This window comes from Thalassophryne amazonica, chromosome 3, assembly GCF_902500255.1.
Source record: "Thalassophryne amazonica chromosome 3, fThaAma1.1, whole genome shotgun sequence".
NCBI lineage: Eukaryota > Metazoa > Chordata > Actinopteri > Batrachoidiformes > Batrachoididae > Thalassophryne > Thalassophryne amazonica.
The window spans coordinates 25,985,130-26,005,456 of NC_047105.1; the positions used below are offsets into that span (position 1 = coordinate 25,985,130).

A 20,327-nucleotide genomic window follows, 5' to 3' on the forward strand; every position below is an offset into this window, starting at 1 on the left:
AAAAAATTATGATTCCAATATATCTGTCGATACATACATACATGAAATATTCCAGTGATCATTCCTTTATGACAAAGAAATGTGACTGAGGTTTGATGTCTTATAGTTTAAACATGTAATTTATTAGAAATAACCAGCATACATCACGCTGCCTTCACTTGGATTGGCAGTCACCGTGTCACATTGCTCAGCATTTGCATGAAATAAACTTAGTCTATTTTGGCCCCGCCTAGCTGGCAGCATAGCAACCGTTTATCTCTTGTCACTAAAACACCCACTTTAATTGAAACTCAATGGCAACTTTTTGCTTTGCCTTGGTGTCTTTTCATTAATGTGCCAAATGGATGATAGCTTTATAGAAAAGGGTGGTAATAATTAGGGATGGGACCGATCTGATCCCGGATTGGTATCGGAACCCAATTCCGACGTAATTCACGTATTGGAAAATACCGATCCAGTCCGCGACATTTTCCGATACCAGAGAAGAACCATTGTGAATCCTCTCAACTGCTGTTGTTTGCTGATGAGTGGGAGGAGGGGAGGTTTTCTGGAGCTGGGCTCTTTGAGAGAGCTCTCTTTCGGCTCTCGGCTTCAAATTGTGTGTTCATCGAGCATGGATTTTCTGAAAAATTAGCTTAATTGTTGCTGAAAATGTGCGCCAAGGAGGAACTGAACAGAGATTTTGTCCTCTGAAAGGGGAAAAAAGAAAAGTCTCCATTGAAATCCTGCGTGTGAGCATTGGTGATGGTACATTTATTTTATAGTTGAAAGGCTTTGTGTTTCCAAAACGTTCAAAGTTTGCGCAGCATGAAAATAGTGAGAGAGAAAGAAAAAGACAGAGGGAGAGAGACAGAGACAGAGCTGTCCTTTCTCTTTAAGTCTATAAAAATAAGGCTATAAAAGTCTATAAAAAATAAAAGCACTTAATTCTTTCACTAAAACATCAAATCTAGGCTTTCATCTTACGAGGTCTACTGGAAAAAATTTTTTCAAAAACCATATGGATTTGAATCATTTGAAGCGTGAGTTTTTCCATGCCTGTCGGTTGCGTCATTCGCCTGTGAGCAGGCTTTGAGTGAGGAGTGGTCCAGCCCCCTCGGTGGATTTTCATTGTCAGGAAATGGCGGAATGATTTGGGCTTTTTTTCCATCAGAATTTTTTCAGAAACTGTTAAAGACTGGCAGCTGGAAACCATTAGAAAAATTTATCTGGCTTTCGGTGAAAATTTTACGGGCTTCACAGAGAATAAGGACTGTTACTACAGCTTTAAGGACGCTCGGCGCGCCGCGCTCCGTGCCGCCATCAAGAGCCACAAACCACCGGATCATTTCTAAACGGATGGCTCTGTGGATCCGAGACCGTCGTGTGCACTTTCTCTGGTTATCACAAGAGCAGGACATCAACCATTTTCCGGCAGATTTCACTTTTAACAAGAGATTTTGTCATGGAAAGCCGAGCGGAGGCTTCACGCATCATGACCGATTTGCTGATGGAGCGAGACAAAGAAACACCTCCGTTTTGGTCTCACAGGACAGCTTTGAGATGGCGTTCAGACAGCTGTCGGTGGTTTTTCCATCGAGTGATTATCTGAGAAATTGTGGATGTGCCTGGACATGCCAGAACATGTCCCGTGAGGCTTCATCAAGGCGTTGCTGTGCACCATGCGGCACCGCTGTGACGCGCGAAGCCTCCGCTCCTCTTTCCACAACAAAAACTCCTGTAACAGTGGAATGTGCCGTTCATTTCCAAACTGGACGATGTGTTTTATCCGGGACGTCGTCTGACTCGCACAGGAATTGTGAAAAGACGTGGACATCAGCACTTTTTTGGTACATTGAGACAGACGTGCGGAGGAATTCCGCGCGTCACGGCGGTGCCGCATGGCGCGAAGCAACGCCGTGATGGAGCCTCATGGGACATGTTCTGGCATGTCCAGGCACATCCACAATTTCTCGGATAATCACTCAATGGAAAAACCACCGACAGCTGTCTGAACGCCATCTCAAAGCCGTCCTGTGAGACCAAAACGGAGGTGTTCCTTTGTCTCGCTCCATCAGCAAATCGTGACGCGCAAAGCCTCCGCTCGGCTTTCCATGACAAAATCTCTTGTTAAAAGTGAAATCTGCTGGAAAATGGTTGATGTCCAGCTCTTGTGATAACCAGAGAAAGTTCCACAGAGCCATCCGTTTAGAAATGATCCGGTGGTTTGTGGCTCTCAATGGCGGCACGGAGCGCGGCGCGCCGAGCGTCCTTAAAGCCGTCCTTAAAGCTGTAGTAACAGTCCTTATTCTCTGTGAAGCCCGTAAAATTTTCACCGAAAGCCAGATAAAATTTTCGAATGGTTTCCAGCTGCCAGTCTCTAACAGTTTCTGAAAAAGTTCTGATGGAAAAAAAGCCCAAATTATTCCGCTATTTCCTGACAATGAAAATCCGCCGAGGGGGCTGGACCACTCCTCACTCAAAGCCTGCTCACAGGCGAATGACGCAACCGACAGGCGTGGAAAAACTCACGCATGGGCACGAGGGTTCAAGCTTGTCTGACGCAATCACACTTGATTCAAATCCATATGGTTTTTGAAAAAATGAAGCTGAACTTTCAGGTCTCCTTTTTAAGAAAATCCTCATATAAAATCAACAATAATGAGAATAATAATATTAAAGCAAACAGAGCTCTGGTATCTGATCTGAAAAGTATCGGTATCAGCAGATATCCAAATTCAGGTATCGGGATTGAATCGGAAGTGAAAAATTGTGGATCGGTGTATCCCTAGTAATAATGCAGGAGTTGCACATTCGCTGTATGAAGTAGTATTGTGCGCATGCGTGCACACATTTGTGTAATGGGGTTCGCCTATACTCTGGTGTATTTCTCAATAGCTGACAATCATCGTTATACTCATTTATTATTGGTCATACAATAGTGAGAAATACAAATTTTGCCTAATATTTAAATAAATTGGGCCAGATTTTCTAAATTTTGGAATCACAACACAATTTGGGGCCTAGAATCTGCAAAGGCAGACCGTCCTTTGACCAGCGGGTGAAGTGCAAGCTGTTGTTTTCAGTCATCGTATTTGGAAATATGAGGCATTATATTTCTGTCTGTCATCTAATAGGAACACAAAGTTCTGCTGACAGGAACCCCTCTGCAGAACTCCGTGGAGGAGTTGTTCAGTTTGCTGAACTTTCTGGAGCCGCAGCAGTTCCCATCAGAAAACTCCTTTTTGGAAGAGTTTGGAGACCTCAAAACAGAGGAACAGGTAGGACTCTCGTGCACTTTCCTGTAGATTGTTGTGTTGGTGGGAAGTTACTCTTTAGAGTATACACCTCTGCTAAAGTCCAAAACTCTCCAGCTTGCAGCAGTTAAACTACTATAACATTTAAAATGTAATGATGTCTATTACAAGTCAGACCCAACTTACACCATTTCTAATCCAGAACCACCCCAAAATGAACACACTTTCCCATTCAATAGAATGGAAAAGTGTGTCGAAACATTGGACTGGTACTGTGCACATCGTCTCCTCATCCTTTGTGTCTTCTCTCCTGAAGGTGAAGAAGCTTCAGGCCATTTTGAAGCCAATGATGTTGAGGAGACTGAAGGATGATGTGGAGAAAAACCTGGCTCCCAAAGAGGAGACCATCATCGAGGTACAGGACTCTGCTTTGTTACAGTGGTGGTGAGACATGCTGTGATTTGGAGTCTCTTTTATGAAGCTGTGTGTGGAAATATTTTTCCTCGATTTGACTGTTTTGTTTTTATGCACAGTTTTGGTACCATACGGGTGCCGGTTAGCTAAAGAACTGCATTATGTGTGGAGAGCTGATCCTACAGGGTTTAAGTAGGGCCCAGTGCTGACTGTTGATTAGAACAAAGGGCATACATGGAGTGACAAGACCACACTTGTTGGATTGGTAGAACCTCTTGATCAGTCCCAATGCAGAATCCACACTAATCCAAGCAATCCTGTTAATTTTCCACTACAAATTAACCTGATTGAACTAAGTTGATAATTAGGTCACAACAGTAAAGCACTACACCTCTCCAAATTCTCTTTGGATGAGTCTGAGATTTTACAAACTCAAACTAGGCCCAAAGGGTGACAAAGAAACGGAGGCAGAATTGTGATTTATTCAGCACATACGCACATAAAACACCATGATCCTGTTGGGCAATCCACGTGGAAGAGGCTACATTGTTCTGAGGGGTACCAGTATTTACAAGGATCTTATTTTCAACAGATGGAAAGAAATGAGTCTGTTGTTTAGAGAATTCCTGATTTTTTCTCTTAAACTTTTAAAGCATGACACACCCCTTCAGCATTTGGAATAAAATTAGCATTTTGTAAATATTGGTTGCATTATTGGCTATATGGCAATATTTTAGAGTACAACTATGAATAATGAAAACTGATATACCTTATTTTTGAATAATGTTTCTTTCAAATCTGCAGGAATTTCTGAGAAATGATCTGTATTTGTAGAAATGGTCAAAGTAAAGACTTTGGCACTATATAAATGTATTGAACTGAATTGAATTCAACATAAGTATTTCCAGCCTGTAAACTGAAACAGATTTTAAAGTTTTCTTATTGCATTTTCAGGTGGAGCTGACAAACATCCAGAAGAAATACTACCGAGCCATCTTAGAGAAGAACTTTTCCTTTCTGTCGAAAGGAGCAAACCAGCACAACATGCCCAACCTCATCAACACCATGATGGAGCTCCGCAAATGTTGCAACCATCCGTATCTTATCACAGGTCTGAACACAAACAAAAAAGCGTTATTATTAATGCCTGAAAATTATATTTTGCTCATCAGGCATACAAAGAATCACTTGGTGAGAAAGGTGTCATAATTCTTGGAGATAAACTGAATTGCTCCAAGCCAAATTATCTCCTTTTTGTCTTCTGTTGAACTAAAACCACTTGCCAAGTTGTTTCTTTTGCCTTATCAAACATTGTATATATGCACACAGTTTCTTCCTCTCCCACTGATGTTCTCCTTCCGCCTAATCCTCACTACAGGAGCAGAAGAGAAGATTCTGGAAAGCTTCAAGAAAAGCCACAGTCCAGACGCACATGACTTCCAGTTGCAGGCGATGATCCAGGCTGCTGGTAAACTGGTGCTGATTGACAAACTGCTGCCCAAACTGCTGACCGGGGGACACAAAGTCCTGGTCTTCTCCCAGATGGTCCGCTGCCTGGACATCCTGGAGGACTACCTCATCCAGAGACGGTGAGGCGGGAGGGAAAGATGTAATAAATCCCAGAGTTTAATGAAGGGGGAGTATACAAAGTTAGAAATGAAATGTGCAATGACAAATTACAAGTAAAGGAGTGAAAGAATCGGTGCAGGAACAAGTAGGGAGGGGTGTGATAGAAGGTTGGAAGCAGTCAGTTAAATAATTCCAAATTGGTAAAGAGTAACAATAATCACAGGAGTGCAGAGTGACCCAATTTATTCTGAATATGATGGCAAGAGAACAAATGTGGAATTTCTTAATGAAAAGTAAAACAACATGTATTGTTGCTGAGATTTGTCTTATTTAATTGAGGAAATATATTAAAGAAATTAACTTCTAGAGTTACTTCTAGAGTCAGTTTAAAGCTGAAGCATGGTTCTGCACAGTTAAGAAAGAAGTGGTTAATTTTATTAATAGTGAATTTATCAACCTGATTTTTTTTTTTAATGAGTCCATGCTTTTATTTGAAATAATGTTTTTAAACATACATTTTATGGGCACTAAATCATTTCTGAACCATATGGGCAGCATGATGGTTTCGTGGTTAGCAGACGGTAATGGGATCAATTCCCGCCTGTGGCCTTCTGTGTGGAGTTTACATGTTCTCCCTGCATTTGCCTTGGGTTTCCTCCGGGTGTTCTGGTTTCCTCCCCACATTCAAAGACATGCAGGTTAGGTGGATTGGAAACTTTACAACTGTCCAGTCTCCCTTGTAAAAGAGATCTCAATCTCAATGAGACTAACCTGGTTAAATAAAGATTAAATAAAAAAAAAAAAAATGCTGACATACTCGCTGTCACTCTCTTGGAAGTGGACACTTCTTGGTCACGTTGCACTTTTCTGACTATTAACACTTTTAACATAGTCTTTTTTTAAGTCTTACCATCATTTCATTTATTTTAATAGCCTGATGCACTGTATTTCATGGCTGCTGAAAAGTTGTTTGATGACTCTGCTGCATTTGCCACCTTAAAAGATTTCATCACAGCTTCTCTGTTGATTACTTGCATTACTTTAATTGCTGCAATCTTTTGAGTAAACTATCACTGTGTCTGTCATGCCACACTATAAGTCCTCAGGGGCACATTTGTTTCATGAATATTTGGCACCAGATGGTATTGGGATGTATATGGCATATAAAAGTCCAGATTCTGAATATAAGACAGACCTATTTTCCGTATGTTTTACAGATAATATTTGGAATAATGTGGTAAATCATTTGACATTTAGAAGTAATTCATTATTATGCAAAATTGTTGCTTTATTCCAAAGCTCTTTTTCAAAGAAAACTTGCTTGTAATATTTCTACACAATAATGTATATGTTGTTCCAGCTACACATACGAACGCATCGATGGTCGTGTGCGAGGGAACCTACGACAGGCGGCCATCGATCGCTTCTGTAAGCCGGACTCAGACCGCTTTGTGTTCCTCCTGTGCACCCGAGCCGGTGGTCTGGGAATCAACCTGACTGCTGCTGACACCTGCATAATCTTCGACTCTGACTGGAACCTCAGAACGACTGCAGGTAAGCAGAGGGACGGGGTCATGACATCACAATGTAGAACTGGTGCAGTTGTGTACACTGTTGGAAAATGCATGTCAAGTTACATTTTAAATGTAATTTAAAAAATGAATGCTGCGACTCAACCTGAAGACACTGAATCCACGATGTTTTGTTTTGCGGAGAAGATAAGACGTGCTTTCTTCTGTCCACTCTGTTGCCTGCATCAACATGCTGCTTGTTCTCACCGTTTAATATGTGATGCCTTCAGGCGTTGCAGTGGTCAGAATCAGAGAGCGACTGTGCTTTGAACAGTGAAGCAAACACACATTGTTACCAGATCTGAGGCTTTGGTTCTTCCCCACGATTTGATAAATGCAGCTTTTGATATCACTGAAACACAATGTTTCATTGGTCTTCGACAGAGTGGCTTTATCATAATGCTTCATGTTTAAGGTTCAGCTGAAGACGCAAACACAGGAGCAGGGAGCTAGAGATTAGACTGGGGGGACCTGTTTGATTCCCTGTCAGCAGGCAGCTCATTAAGGTGCCCCTGAGTAAAGTCCTTAATCCCAAGGTGCTCGTGGTGCACATCCGAGTGACCTTATGGACAGCCACACTAGCAGTGGTTGCGTGTATGAGTGAACTGATGAATGTGATACGTCATTGCAAAAGCACATGGCGTGCTCCTACCAGATGGAAAAGTGCAGTAGAATTGTCGGCCATTTAACGATTTGTACTGCTGTGTATGCAGGGTTCTCACCAGTATTATAACAGTGGTAACGGCCCATTACGCTGCTGCATGAAAAAATTAAGCTGCAGTGGGCCATTACGCTGTTTCCAAGGGCGTGTAATGGGAAAATGATCATTTCTGATGATCATTACTGATTGTGGACCGTAGTGCGTCCAAAATCAACCTACAGAAATTATCTTTTTTTTTTTCATCAACACAGTCAAACTCGTTTAAAGATGTCAATCATGACTCGCATTTCTGCTGATTAAAGTTGCGACTGGGCTATCGTCTGTTATTGCGGGCAAGAAAAGAAATTGTCCACCGTTTCTAGCCGCTAAAGTTCTCCTCGCAGCGAGCCAAGTGCTGCAAGGTAGGGGAAAGTGGGACCAGCTTCCCCCGCTAGATTTTTAAATTCATAATGCTCTGAAACACTATTGCCTCCATTTGGAGTGCCAAATTCTGTGAAGTAAAGACATAGTTGTTTTTTTTTGTTTTTTTTGTTTTTATCTTTGATACAGCCTTACTTTAAAGCCAAAAGAAACATGACATCAGGCCAAAACACAGAATAGTGTAGATGTGTGTCAGGAACATCAGAAGTGCTAATTTATACACAGCAGTTTATTCAAGAAAATCCTTATGTATTTTTTTCTTACATTAAATAACTTGTAAGTAAATAGTTTTAAGTAAAAAAAAAAAAGGATTCTTTAGAAATCTTTGATGTTTGTCTGTAAATTAAAACCATGATGATGATTCCTTCATTTAATGTTAAAATAAGGAATTTAAAAAAATAAAGTAGTTGCTGTTTGAAGAGCCTTTGTTTTATTTAGAAGAGTAGCAGCAGGTGTGAGTTTGCAGAGATGACAGGTGAGCTGGACTTTCAGCACATTTAACCAGATGGTCTCCTCTGCAGCTTCAACTTCAATTGGTGTCATTTTTGGAACACTTTCCTCACATTTAGAAACACAGATGTTCTCTTCTTCTGTCTGGACATCAGATTTTGGTATATTTATTTAGACTAACAAAGAAGGCCCTTTGTAAGCCCATAATGCAAAAGCTTCGGGGGGGGGGGGGCGAAGCCTAAGCATCCCCAAACCCCCGACTGTTTAAGGTGATTTTTCCATCCCATTATGCTGCACTGTGTCATGGCTGTGTTTCGCTGCCATGTCCAATAGAAGTCTTTTGAGACAGTAGTGTGATTCCGACACCAGTGCCGCGGCACACTTTTTGGCATGACTTAGCGGAGGATCTGTCTATTCACTTTTTGATCACATTCTTCAACATTCATGGAGCAAAGCGAACCAGACAGGAAGTCAGCATGAGTGTCAGTGAAGCTGGTAATTTTTCAAAATAAAGCAAGATGTGGATCCTGTTTCACTTTATTAACTCAGCATTAAATTATACCTGTTGGAAATAACATTAAACATCATTAAAACACACAAAGGTTGGACTGATATTTGAGAAGAGATGAAACTATGAAGAGTCAGAAACTGTGCCCAGCACATTGAGAAAAATTTAATATGACATGATGAACGGGTCTTGAAGATTTACAAGACTTGGCAGCCATTCTTAGGCCATCTTACTCAACCATCTACCCTAACCCTTGGGCAGAAATGAGATCTCGCAGTAGGCCACCCACCTCTTCCTTGAAAATTTGTCATTTAATTTGAAGTAATGGTAAATGGACTGCATTTATATAGCGCTTTTCCATCTGCATCAGACTCTCAAAGTGCGTTACAAATAATACATTCACCCCGGTGTGAGGGGTGTGCTGCCCTACAATGGCGCTCACTACACACTGGGAGCAACTAGTTGATTAAAGACCTTGCCCAAGGGCCCTTAGTGATTTTCTAGTTAGGCTGGGATTTGAACCGAGGTTCTTCTGGTCACAAGGCCCAATGCTTTAACCACTAGACCATCACCTCCCTTACCTGCTTGCAAATATTTGCAACAAAAACAAAAAAGTTTATCAGTCTTGAACATTAAATATCTGTCTTTGTGGTGTATCAATTGAATATAGGTTGAAGAGGATTAGCAAATCATTGTATTCTGTTTTTATTTACATTTTACACAACGTCCAAACTTCATTGGAATTGGGGTTGTAATTATTAAATAAATAAATAAGCTATTCAAATAAGGAAGACTGAGGACGGGAAGGAGAGGAACAGTAGTAGCCACTAAGCCAATAGCGGGCATTATTTCTGGTATTTATATTTGTATTAATATTTTGCAAGTTTTTACTTTTGATACTCTGTGTGCTTCTTACCCTGTGTGCTGCTATCCAATGCTGCTGGACTTAAATTTCCCTGAGGAGGTCCCCAAGGGATTAATAAAGTTCTATCTAATCTAAAGAGTAAAAACAGTAAAATATTTGTGCACTGCATTTGAATGCCAGTGTCAAGACAGTAATTTATAATATGAATGCCTGAAACTTTTGTTTTACTGATGCTTTATTTTCTGCTTTGCTGTGTATCAGGCACAGGCACGCTGCCACCGGATTGGTCAGAGCAAAGCGGTGAAGGTATACCGACTGATAACCAGAAACTCTTATGAGAGGGAGATGTTTGACAAGGCCCAGTCTGAAGCTCGGGCGGACAAAGCTGTCCTCCAAGACATCAACCGCAAAGGAAGCCTCAATGGGGTGACAGCCTTCTTCTTAAAAGTCTTGATGTTCGCACCACGTTCGTTTAGAGGCTTCCTGCAGAGAGTTATGAAGCAGATCTGTTCATTGTGTCAGCTAAATATTTCATTGTGTTGTGGTGTGCAGATCAGAAAGTTCAACAGGGTTCTTATCCTGCATGTCTGAATGTTTGTTCTTGTAGGTGCAGCAACTCTCAAAGCTGGAAGTAGAGGACTTATTGAAAAAGGGAGCGTATGGAGCGCTGATGGATGAAGAAGATGAAGGCTCCAAGTTCTGCGAGGAAGACATCGATCAGATCCTTCAAAGGCGAACGCAGACCATAACCATCCAGTCTGAGGGGAAAGGATCAACATTTGCCAAGGTAGAAAAGCTTAAAGGACATGTTGCACAAAATTCACAACAACTCAGATTTTGGCTGTTAGAGCTCATGTGATGATATATCTGTATTAATTTGTGCACTCTTATGAACAGTCTTTAAGTATACGCCAAAAACAAACAGCTACGGAAACTGACGAAAACAAAGAACTCCTTTTTCCGACAGCGTTTATGTTACTCCGAGTAAACGTCCCATCGCACTGTTGAATGGAATGGACACAAACTGCTGCTGACGTTAAGAACGGAGCCGCAGATTAATTGCAAATTTTGCATGAGTGTGATGTCCTATCATGACTCGTTTTGAAAGTGATAACTATTAATTTAGATGCAGTCGTGGTAAAAAAAAAAAAATAAGCATTGGGGGTGAAGTGTGCTGTCTCCTCTGTACGGAGTACTGAACCAGGCAGCACAGGCAACACTCATGCATATCCGCGAGCTGGTTGAAAGTCCATATCTCCTGAAAACGTTCCTGACTTTTTCCGATGTAAGAAATACAGACAGCTGCGTTTTCAGGCAGCCTGTAATAACAGCATAGTGGTGGAGTTTCAGCTATATGTCCAAACAGCCGGTTAAAACAGTGTCATGGAGAGCTTCATGTGCGCGTTCACGCCACCAGTTGTAATGGGTTTAAAATGTGTCCTGGTCCGGTACAGACAGCAGACACCGCACAAATCTGGATCCAAAATCTGACACGCGCACTCAAAGATTAGGAGTTGGGAGTGAAGTGTGCTGTCTCCTTAAGAGCACTGAAGTGGGCAGCGCGGGCAATGCTCATGCTCATCCATGAGCTGGTTGAAAGTCCATCCTGAAAATAATGTATTCCTGGCTTTTTCCAATGTTCTGAAAGAAAGGATGAGTCATCACTTTCATATGAATGGTCAGTCGTTTCACCATCTGATGTTGCAACATTCGTTTCACTCTGTTCGCCATTGTGCTGTTTCTGCATTTGCATGGAAGAATGTGGCCGGCGGAGAAATGCAGAGTACAACATTTTCTGGAAATGTACCTGCTGACTGGCTGAGTGAGAGGTTTAATTGGCAATAAAGTATGTGAGTGACCAGTGATAGACCGCGGATAGACTTACAATCATGAATACTTTGATGTTGTGTTGTTGAACAACACATTGAATAACATGGGACATGTTCTTAAAAAAAAAAAGTACAAACACCACAACTATTTACATCAAGAATATATACGGCCTATAAACCATTATGGTCCTCTGAAGCCTTTATGTGTTACTTTATAACATCCCATAAAAATGGTAGATTTAGAACGATTTTATCCAGAGTGTTTTACCTCAGATTCACCTACTCATACACCGATGTTGGCGTGCTGCCATACAAGGTGCTCAACTACACACCTCGACCTTGGCGGCCATCAGACTCAGGCTTTGAAAATGATAAATGAGCTCATTTCAAGCAAAATGCAACTTCACCTACACACACGTTGAGCGAGACAGACGTGAAGTCTGCTTCAATTGCATTCATGCAACATCTTCTCTGTGGGCTTGACCACATGACTGGAGCTTTAGAATGAAATCTCTCTGAAACAGTCAGAAAATAATGGCTTATTTCTATCATTTAGTACGTTTCTGGTTAGAATTGGTTTCTTTCTCACTGACCCCAGCTCAGCCACCTACTTTGTTTTTATTTCACAGCGTCATACTCCGTCCTTTCCATGGGGTTGTGTGGCAGTATAACCGCATTATTTCAGTTTCAGAATGTAGCCTCTCTGAAACAATCTGAAAATAACTGACTTATCTGATTTAGTACAGATTTGTGCAAAAACTGTCTCATGGACAAACACACCTGCTACTAATTTATCCCATCCATCCAGCAGGTGGCGACAATGGGAGATTACCTGGTCAAAATAAAGCTGCTTTTGGTGTTGAGCTGCTCCTTAAAACTTGGGACTGTTTCTGACAGGTTTCTCTTTATTGTATGCTGTTTATTTTGGTGAGTTTCAGTATGATAGTATTTGCAAGGAAACTGATCAAATCTAAGCTCGAGTCTTCCAGCCGCCTTCTGGCAAGCTGTCGCTGAAATGCCACGTCTTTTACTGGGTAAATGCAGGAGAAATGCAGTCCATTTAGCATTTATCATGACATCCACGTCAGCTATGAAGGAATTATGAGCTTCAGTAGCTGTGATTAGAAAGAGGGCGTATAGGAACGTCTCCCTGGGAACACAGTCAGTAAACGCAAGTAAAATCTACAAACATGTATTTTGAACAGGCACGATATAATCTGAAGAGTCTCGGTGTTCGAAGAGAAGCATTCAGCTTTGTAAGTTAGGCATTTGAAATTTAATAAAAAAATGAGCATCATAAATTAAACTAAAAAAAAACACTAAACACTGACGTCTGCTGTTAGAGATCAGTTTTATTTAATGATGGACAGACATCACGTTCTATGATGACTGTGTATGCAAGTTTGTTGAATTTTTGTTTGTTTTTTAATCCCCAAAGAAGTAAACAGGTTCTGTTTTCATGATTTTTCATGTGTTCAGATGTTTAGACTTTGAGGGAATCCTTAAATATTCTGGCGTGAACACACGTGAAGATACAAACCATCAGTCCAAACATTTGACGAGCATCTGTCACATGCCAGCTTACAAAAAATAACACTCTGTCTTTTTAACTTTGTGTCTGTTTTTCTTCCCTCAGGCCAGTTTCATCTCGTCTGGTAATAGAACAGACATTTCTCTGGATGACCCCAACTTCTGGCAGAAATGGGCCAAAATTGCTGAGGTGGAGATCGACTCCAAATCAGAGAAGGTACAGAGTGATGTATGATGGAGAATCTGCCAGAGAACGTGTGAGAAACAAAGGAACTAGGGCTGATGAGGTCAAAACAGCAGGAAAAAAGAAAGAAAAAGCAAAGAATGCAATGGGAAAGCTGAATGTAGGCCAATGATGGAGGAGGAAGAGATGAGGTTTTCATCAGTTCAACATTTTGAGCCTGATTCAAAACAGATCTGATGGAGGCCTACCTTAACTTTGAACAGTTTCAAATGGACCTGCATCAAAAATTGATGAATTTGTTTGCTAAATTCTGTGACAAGGAAAGTTGATGTTGAGTATTTGGATCAGTGATGAAGATCAGATCACGTTCAGCTGCAGTGCCTTTCATCGTGATAGACTGTACAAAAATTGTGGCTTAAAAATACCCGCGTCCTGATCGATGGAGGAGCCACGCTGACTCGGTTCGACGGTAAGCCTTGTCGACCAAATTACGTACAGAAAAATAAACGATGGAATTGAATTAGAATGGGAATAACCTCCTTGTGTCTGGTGATTTGCAGACGTTCATGCTGTTATATGGTCGCAAATATCTGTTTTATGGCTTTGCTAACGCCTCGCTATAAAACTCCTTTTTACCGGCTCCGCTAACGCATTGCCGGTAAAGCTCTATTTGCAACTGTATAACCAGCATGAATGTCCGCAAACCATCAGACACAACAGGGTTCCTAAATACTGGCTTGTGATGGACTGTTTTCCCGTTCAGAGGGAGTAGTAGAGTCTCATCCTCTTCACACTAGAATCCAGGGGTAAGCCACAGTACCAATGGGCCTAAGGGCTTATGAAGGACTTACTTATACTTGTAAATATACAGTACCTGAGGAGAATCAAATGTGATGCAAAAAGTGATTCTTGCCTGTGTTTTATCTGTAAGGATTCACCATTGAGACACTGTCCATGTGGGTCCTGAGGGACCCACAAGTTGAGGCAGTAGAAGCAGAAAGGATGGTGAAAGACAGATGAATGAATAGCGAAGGAAAGGAAGTAGGTCTACTCCAAGTCGGTGGAAACAAAGATAGATGGTGAATGAGGAAGAAGAAGCTGAGCTCCCACATTGGAAAAAGTAAAGGAGAGCATTTTGTTGAACTGAGAAGGGATAAAGGAAAAGTGATTTTCCTCTCCTTGCCCCCAAACGGGCTGCTTTAATGAATGAAGCAGATTGCACTGCAGATTGCACAAGCACTGCTCCTGTCTTCATACTGTGCGCGCATGTATATATACATGTGTGCAAACCCAGATTCGTGTGTTGCATGATAAGAGTTGATGCTGCACTGAGCAGCAGTAGGTTTAAGTCCTTTTTGAACAGAGTTCCTGCTAAACTGTTGCGCAGACGAGCCCTTGTTACGCTGTAGAGTCAGCGTAACATGTTGTCCCACTGTGTGATTGCAGATGATATTCCGACATTACGGACAGCGAGGCTCTCTAGTGTGACATATAACGTGCGTCAGATGTATGAGCACCCTGAACCCTGAGCATGGTAAAGACCAGTGGACCTCTTCCCTGCCCAGTCTTTCATCTGTTTGTGCTCTGCTGAACAGCGATGAGTTCATTCAGGTGTGCTCAGCCATCAGGCACTAGATGTAGCCCGTCAGCTCTGGGTGGAGCAGGTTGAGATAGAGTGCCGGTTAGGGTTTCCCGAGGACAGGGATTGGGAAGCACCAACATCGACGTAGATGTTTGGTTTGTCTTTCTTCTTTGTTAGTTCCTGTTGGTTAGAGAAGTAGCTCCTTGACCTCACTGTTACCCCAGTTTAGAGGCCTTTCAACACTCGCATCTTGGTTCCTGGAAGCTACCTATTACTAACTAACTGTTCCAATTCTCCCGGTGACGCCACCCTGCCTTTCTGTGTTTGTATGTTTGCTACAGAATAGTGATGCAGAATAGCGGCACAGCCTTCTGGCCATGAACAGGTTGTGTGAAAGGGGATTTAGTCTCACTGGTTATGAATCATCTGCCAGATAAAAAAAAAACAAAACAAAAAACAATAGTTCACTTTTACAACCTACCTTATATTAAAATATTTTTAGTAATTAAGATGCTGTATGCCTGTGTGCGCTAGTTGTCTTTGACAATTGTCATGTGAGATAAATCCTGGTTTCCAAAAATTATGTAAGTAAATGCACAGATATCAATAGGACACTGGCGGTAGAACTAAAAATGCCATTTTCCGAACTTTAAAATTGCTTAGTGTAGTTATTAACTTTGCAGATGCACGGAGATCTAAGTCTTCAGGGTCCTGTTGATGCCTGTCTTGCTGTATGGTTGTGATACTTGAACCCTAACCAGTAACCTCAGGTGACAACTAGATGTCTTTGGAATTAGGTCTGTTGGTCGTGAGGTCTAATGTCTAATGCAGTGTTAGGTCTAATGTCAGGGCGATACTGGTATCAGCATCAGTGTATCTCAACTCATAATGCCATTTTATTTGGACAAAGGCTAAAAGCTGAGTTTTAGTGTGTTTGTCAACATCACACTTAATTAATCTCTGTATCATCGTAATGTATGTCAGGAATTTTTGTAGAATCCAAAGTATTTTGTCTCTGATTCAGGAGTCCCTGGTTATCGACACGCCTCGAGTTAGGAAGCAAACACGCCACTACAACTCCTTTGAGGATGATGAGCTGATGGAATTCTCAGAGCTGGACAGTGACTCAGAGGAGCGTCCGTGTCGGATCCGTCGCCTTGGTGACCGCAGTCGGCGGTATCTCCGTGCAGAGTGCTTCAGGGTTGAAAAGAACCTGCTTATATTTGGGTAGGACACTTTTATAAAGATGTTTAAGCTGTGGCTGTATGTTCACAGACTATCAACTTTAATTTGTTGAAACTGTAAAAAAAAAACTTTTATAAGTACATGCAGATGTTTTACTGTTTATGAAGATTTTTTTTCATGGCCTTACCTTTCTGATTGACATTTAAACAAAAATACTGCACATTTATTGGGTTAATGCAGTGATTCTCAACCGGGGTGCCGGTTCGATCGTCAGGGGTGCCGTGGGTATTTTTCATATTTTTCATATTCGCGATTACCGTGAATTATTTATTTTATCCATAAAGCATAAAACGACTCAGAATCTGATGTGAAACGTGCTGCAGCCTCGCTCTCGTCTTAAGGCGGGACAATAACAAGGAGGCTGACGGCCGATTAAAACAGTGCCGTCTCCTTCAAAAGCCGTCTAAAATGCGGAGCTGTTGGTGTGTGTGTCTGTGCCTGTGTGCGCGCGCGCGCGGAGTTAACAGGCTGCAGACTGCGAGGGAGGGGGTGGGTGAGGGAGATTCCTGAATGCAGGCGCAACACGTTCAGTGCGCAGCGAGCGCGGAGCAGAGAGAGGATTTTAAACCGAGTGAACGTTAACAAAACGGAAACGTGAAGCTAACTTTACTTCTCTCTGAACTTTCTCTAAAGGTGTGATTCTGCCGTTACGTCCTGTTCACACCATGTGCGCGTCGTATGCTGAATTTATGAGATCATGAGATGAAATAAATGGTCAAATATCTTTAAAAACATATTTAAAAAATGAGAATATATGAATGAACTGAGCCACAAAAAAAACAATGTTCAGACGCACAGATCACAAAAAGCAGGTGAGAACTCTGAACTTTAACAGCTGTTATTTTCCAAAGGTATTTATTTGTTCAATCTTGAGCTTAATGCAGTGTTTAAGCACAAAACGTGACTGATGAGGAGAAACAATTTCAGAAATGCAACAGAAACAACCACAAATCAGAAAAAGTTGGGACTGTATGTAAAATGAAGATAAAAATAAAAATGTTGCACCATTCCCAGTTTCTCCACTCACAGAAGCCAAACGTTCTTCCAGAGTTGTGTAATTATACTACAATAGTAGAATATAAAGAAGGGAAAAAAAGAAAAAAAATAGACAATATATTCGTCAATCGCAATTATTTGTCTGACAATTAATCGTCTCCAGAAATTCCTAATCGTGACAGCCCTACTTGAGATCAGAGCGCAAAATGCTTGAGGATTTTCGAAATGCGGTGTTTTCTGTATCGATTTTCTATTGCGATAATTGGGTTTTGCGCAAAACCAGAAGTAATAGCATTATAATATTATTTTGGTTGGTGGTGTGCCGCAGGATTTTGTAAATATAAAAAGGGTGCCGCGGCTCAAAAAAGGTTGAAACTCACTGAGTTAATGTATTATCCAAAGTTTACATTGCACTGGTAAAAAGCATAAAAAATGCATATGTGCACACCACAGCACATGTTAACAGAAAATGATTTAATTTCAAAAACAAGCAAGTTGGATAAATAAATGTGCATTGGACAACATATTGGATGTTGCTTGACAGTTTGGACAGAAGAAATCTTCAGATGAACACTGATTACTGGCTCACAGCAATATGGAGAAGTGAATGATGGGTAACACGGGGCCTGTTAAATACCAAAAAGAAGCAAGATGGACAAATAAACGTGGGTTGGCATTTATTCTTTTGTTATTGGTGTTGATTTTGTTTTGTGCTTCGATTCCTTGGAAAGACCTATATTAACCCTCTGGAGTCGAGTGACACGCCAGCGCGTTGAAAGTCACATGACCTAATTAAGCAGACGTAGCACACAATCGGCTCCACTCTGAGTGTTAGTTTGAATGTGTGTTCAGTGTGGAGACTTCAGCCTCCACAGCACTTTTTAGATTTTGTGAATAGGCCAAGTATAATTTGAATTATGATTAATAATTTACACTGGGGTTTTTTTGGGGGAATGATATTCTCATATTCGCTGCGCGTTTTGCAGACAGGTGCGGCAAAACAACTTTCAGCTGGAGGAGCGAGAAGGCTGGGAAGAAACAGGACTCCCTCAACTGTAGCAGGAGAAAGGAGTTCCCATTGGTGGAAAAATCAGAACTAACCAATCACATTCACCAACTTCACGTGGGTGTAATGACAATGCACAGACCCCACGTGTGTCAAAACTGATTGACTGTGTGTGTGTGTATTTGTGTGTGTGTGTGTGCGCGCGTGCGTGCGTGCATTTGTGCGCGCACGTTTTGCGAACAGGACTTTTTTCTGTCTCTCTCTGTCTGCCACAGCAAACAAATTAAAAAAAAAACAATTTTTTCTTTATCACTGGTGTAAAATATGTTACCAAATAAATTGTGGGAAATTGTGGTTTCATGTGGAGCGAAAAGGAGAAAGCGATCAGTTCTGAAAGTTGTGTGTTATTTGCTGTTCTTGGAATGTGTTTTAGTGTGTGTGGTATTTTTGCGTGTATAGTTTTTTTTTTTTTGCGTGTATAGGTGCTCTGCTCCCCCTCTAGCTGCCACCTTATCATGGTGGGGAAGTTTGCGTACCTGGATGATCCTAGGAGCTATGTTGTCGGGGGCTTTGTGCTCCCTGTAGGGTCTCCCAAGGCAAACATGTCCTAGGTGACGGGTCAGACTAAGGGAAGTTCAGAACCTCCATGACCAGTAAAAGATCAAGGACCGTGACGTCGCCCGGTATGGCGGAGCCGGGGTCCCACCCTGGAGCCAGGCCTGGGGTTGGGGCTCGCACGCGAGCGCCTGGTGGTCGGGCCTTAGCCCATGGGGCCCGGCCGGGCTCAGCCCGAAAGAGTGATGTGGGCCCGCCCTCCTGTGGGTTCACCACCTGCAGAGGGAGCCATGGGGGTCGGGTGCAGAGAGGATTGGGTGGCAGTCGAGGGCAGGTGGCCCGGCGGCCCGGTCCATGCTCACAGCCCCTGGCTGTTGGGACGTGGAATGTCACCTCGCTAGGGTTGAAGGAGCCTGAGCTTGTGCGGGAGGTTGAGAGATACCGACTAGAGATAGTTGGGCTCACCGCCACGCACAGCTTGGGCTCTGGTACCTAACTCCTGGAGAGGGGCTGGACGCTTCATTTTTCTGGCGTCGCCCACGGGGAGAGGTGGAGAGCTGGGGTCGCATTGCTTATTGCTCCCCAGCTCAGTCGCCAAGTGTTGGAGTTCACTCCGGTGAACGAGAGGGTCGCGTCCCTATGCCTTCGGGTCGGGGACAGGTCTCTCACCGTTGTCTCGGCCTACGGGCCGAGCGGCAGTGCAGAGTACCCGACCTTCCTGGAGTCCCTGGGAGGGGTACTAGATAGCGCTCCGACTGGGGACTCCATTGTTCTCCTGGGGGATTTCAACGCCCACGTGGGCGGCGACAGTGAGACCTGGAGGGGGGTGATCGGGAAGCACGGCCTCCCCGATCTGAACCCGAGTGGTGTTCAGTTGTTGGACTTCTGTGCTAGTCACAGTTTGTCCATCATGAACACCATGTTCGAGCACAAGGGTGTCCATAAGTGCACGTGGCACCAGGACACCCTGAGCCGGAGGTTGATGATCGACTTTGTAGTCGTATCATCTGACCTTCGGCCACGTGTCTCGGACACTCGAGTGAAGAGAGGGGCGGAGCTGTCGAGTGATGGTGAGTTGGATCCGCTGGGAGGGTAGGAAGCCGGTCAGACGTGGCAGGCCCAAACGTGAGGGTCTGCTGGGAATGACTGGGGGAACCCTCTGTCAGCAAGGCCTTCAACTCCCACCTCCGGGAGAGCTTCTCCCAGATCCCGGGGGAGGTTGGAGACATGGCGTCCGAGTGGACCATGTTCTCCACCTCCATTGTTGATGCAGCTGCTCGTAGCTGTGGTCGCAAGGTCTCTGGTGCCTGTCGCGGCGGCAATCCCCGAACCCAGTGGTGGACACCGGAAGTAAGGGATGCCGTCAAGCTGAAGGAGTCGTCCTACTTCTCTTTGTTGGTAGGTGGGACCCCAGAGGCAGCTGACAGGTACCGGCAGGCCAAGTGTGCCGCAGCCTGTGCGGTCGCAGAGGCAAAAACTCGGGTCTGGGAGGAGTTCGGGGAGGCTATGGAGGAGGACTATCGGTCGGCCTCGAAGAGATTCTGGCAAACCATCCGACGCCTCAGGAGGCGGAAGCAGCTCTCCACCAGCACTGTTTACGGTGCGGGTGGGGACCTGTTGACCCTGACTGGGGATGTTGTCGGGCGGTGGAAGGAGTACTTCGAGGACCTCCTCAATCCCATCGTCACATTTTCCGAAGAGGAAGC

General features: G+C 43.1%; 1 protein-coding gene across 1 annotated transcript in view; it reads left to right on the forward strand.

The window, feature by feature from the left end:
- The window catches only part of chd6 (chromodomain helicase DNA binding protein 6), a 255,681-nt gene that overhangs the window by 188,287 nt on the left and 47,067 nt on the right, over positions 1–20,327 (forward strand). Inside the window, exons 15-24 of the mRNA XM_034165956.1 lie at positions 3,117–3,260; positions 3,553–3,651; positions 4,605–4,761; positions 5,029–5,239; positions 6,580–6,758; positions 8,042–8,058; positions 9,956–10,120; positions 10,302–10,481; positions 13,160–13,270; positions 15,844–16,046. Coding sequence (XP_034021847.1) covers positions 3,117–3,260; positions 3,553–3,651; positions 4,605–4,761; positions 5,029–5,239; positions 6,580–6,758; positions 8,042–8,058; positions 9,956–10,120; positions 10,302–10,481; positions 13,160–13,270; positions 15,844–16,046 — 1,466 coding nt within the window. The remainder of the gene's footprint in view (positions 1–3,116; positions 3,261–3,552; positions 3,652–4,604; positions 4,762–5,028; positions 5,240–6,579; positions 6,759–8,041; positions 8,059–9,955; positions 10,121–10,301; positions 10,482–13,159; positions 13,271–15,843; positions 16,047–20,327) is intronic.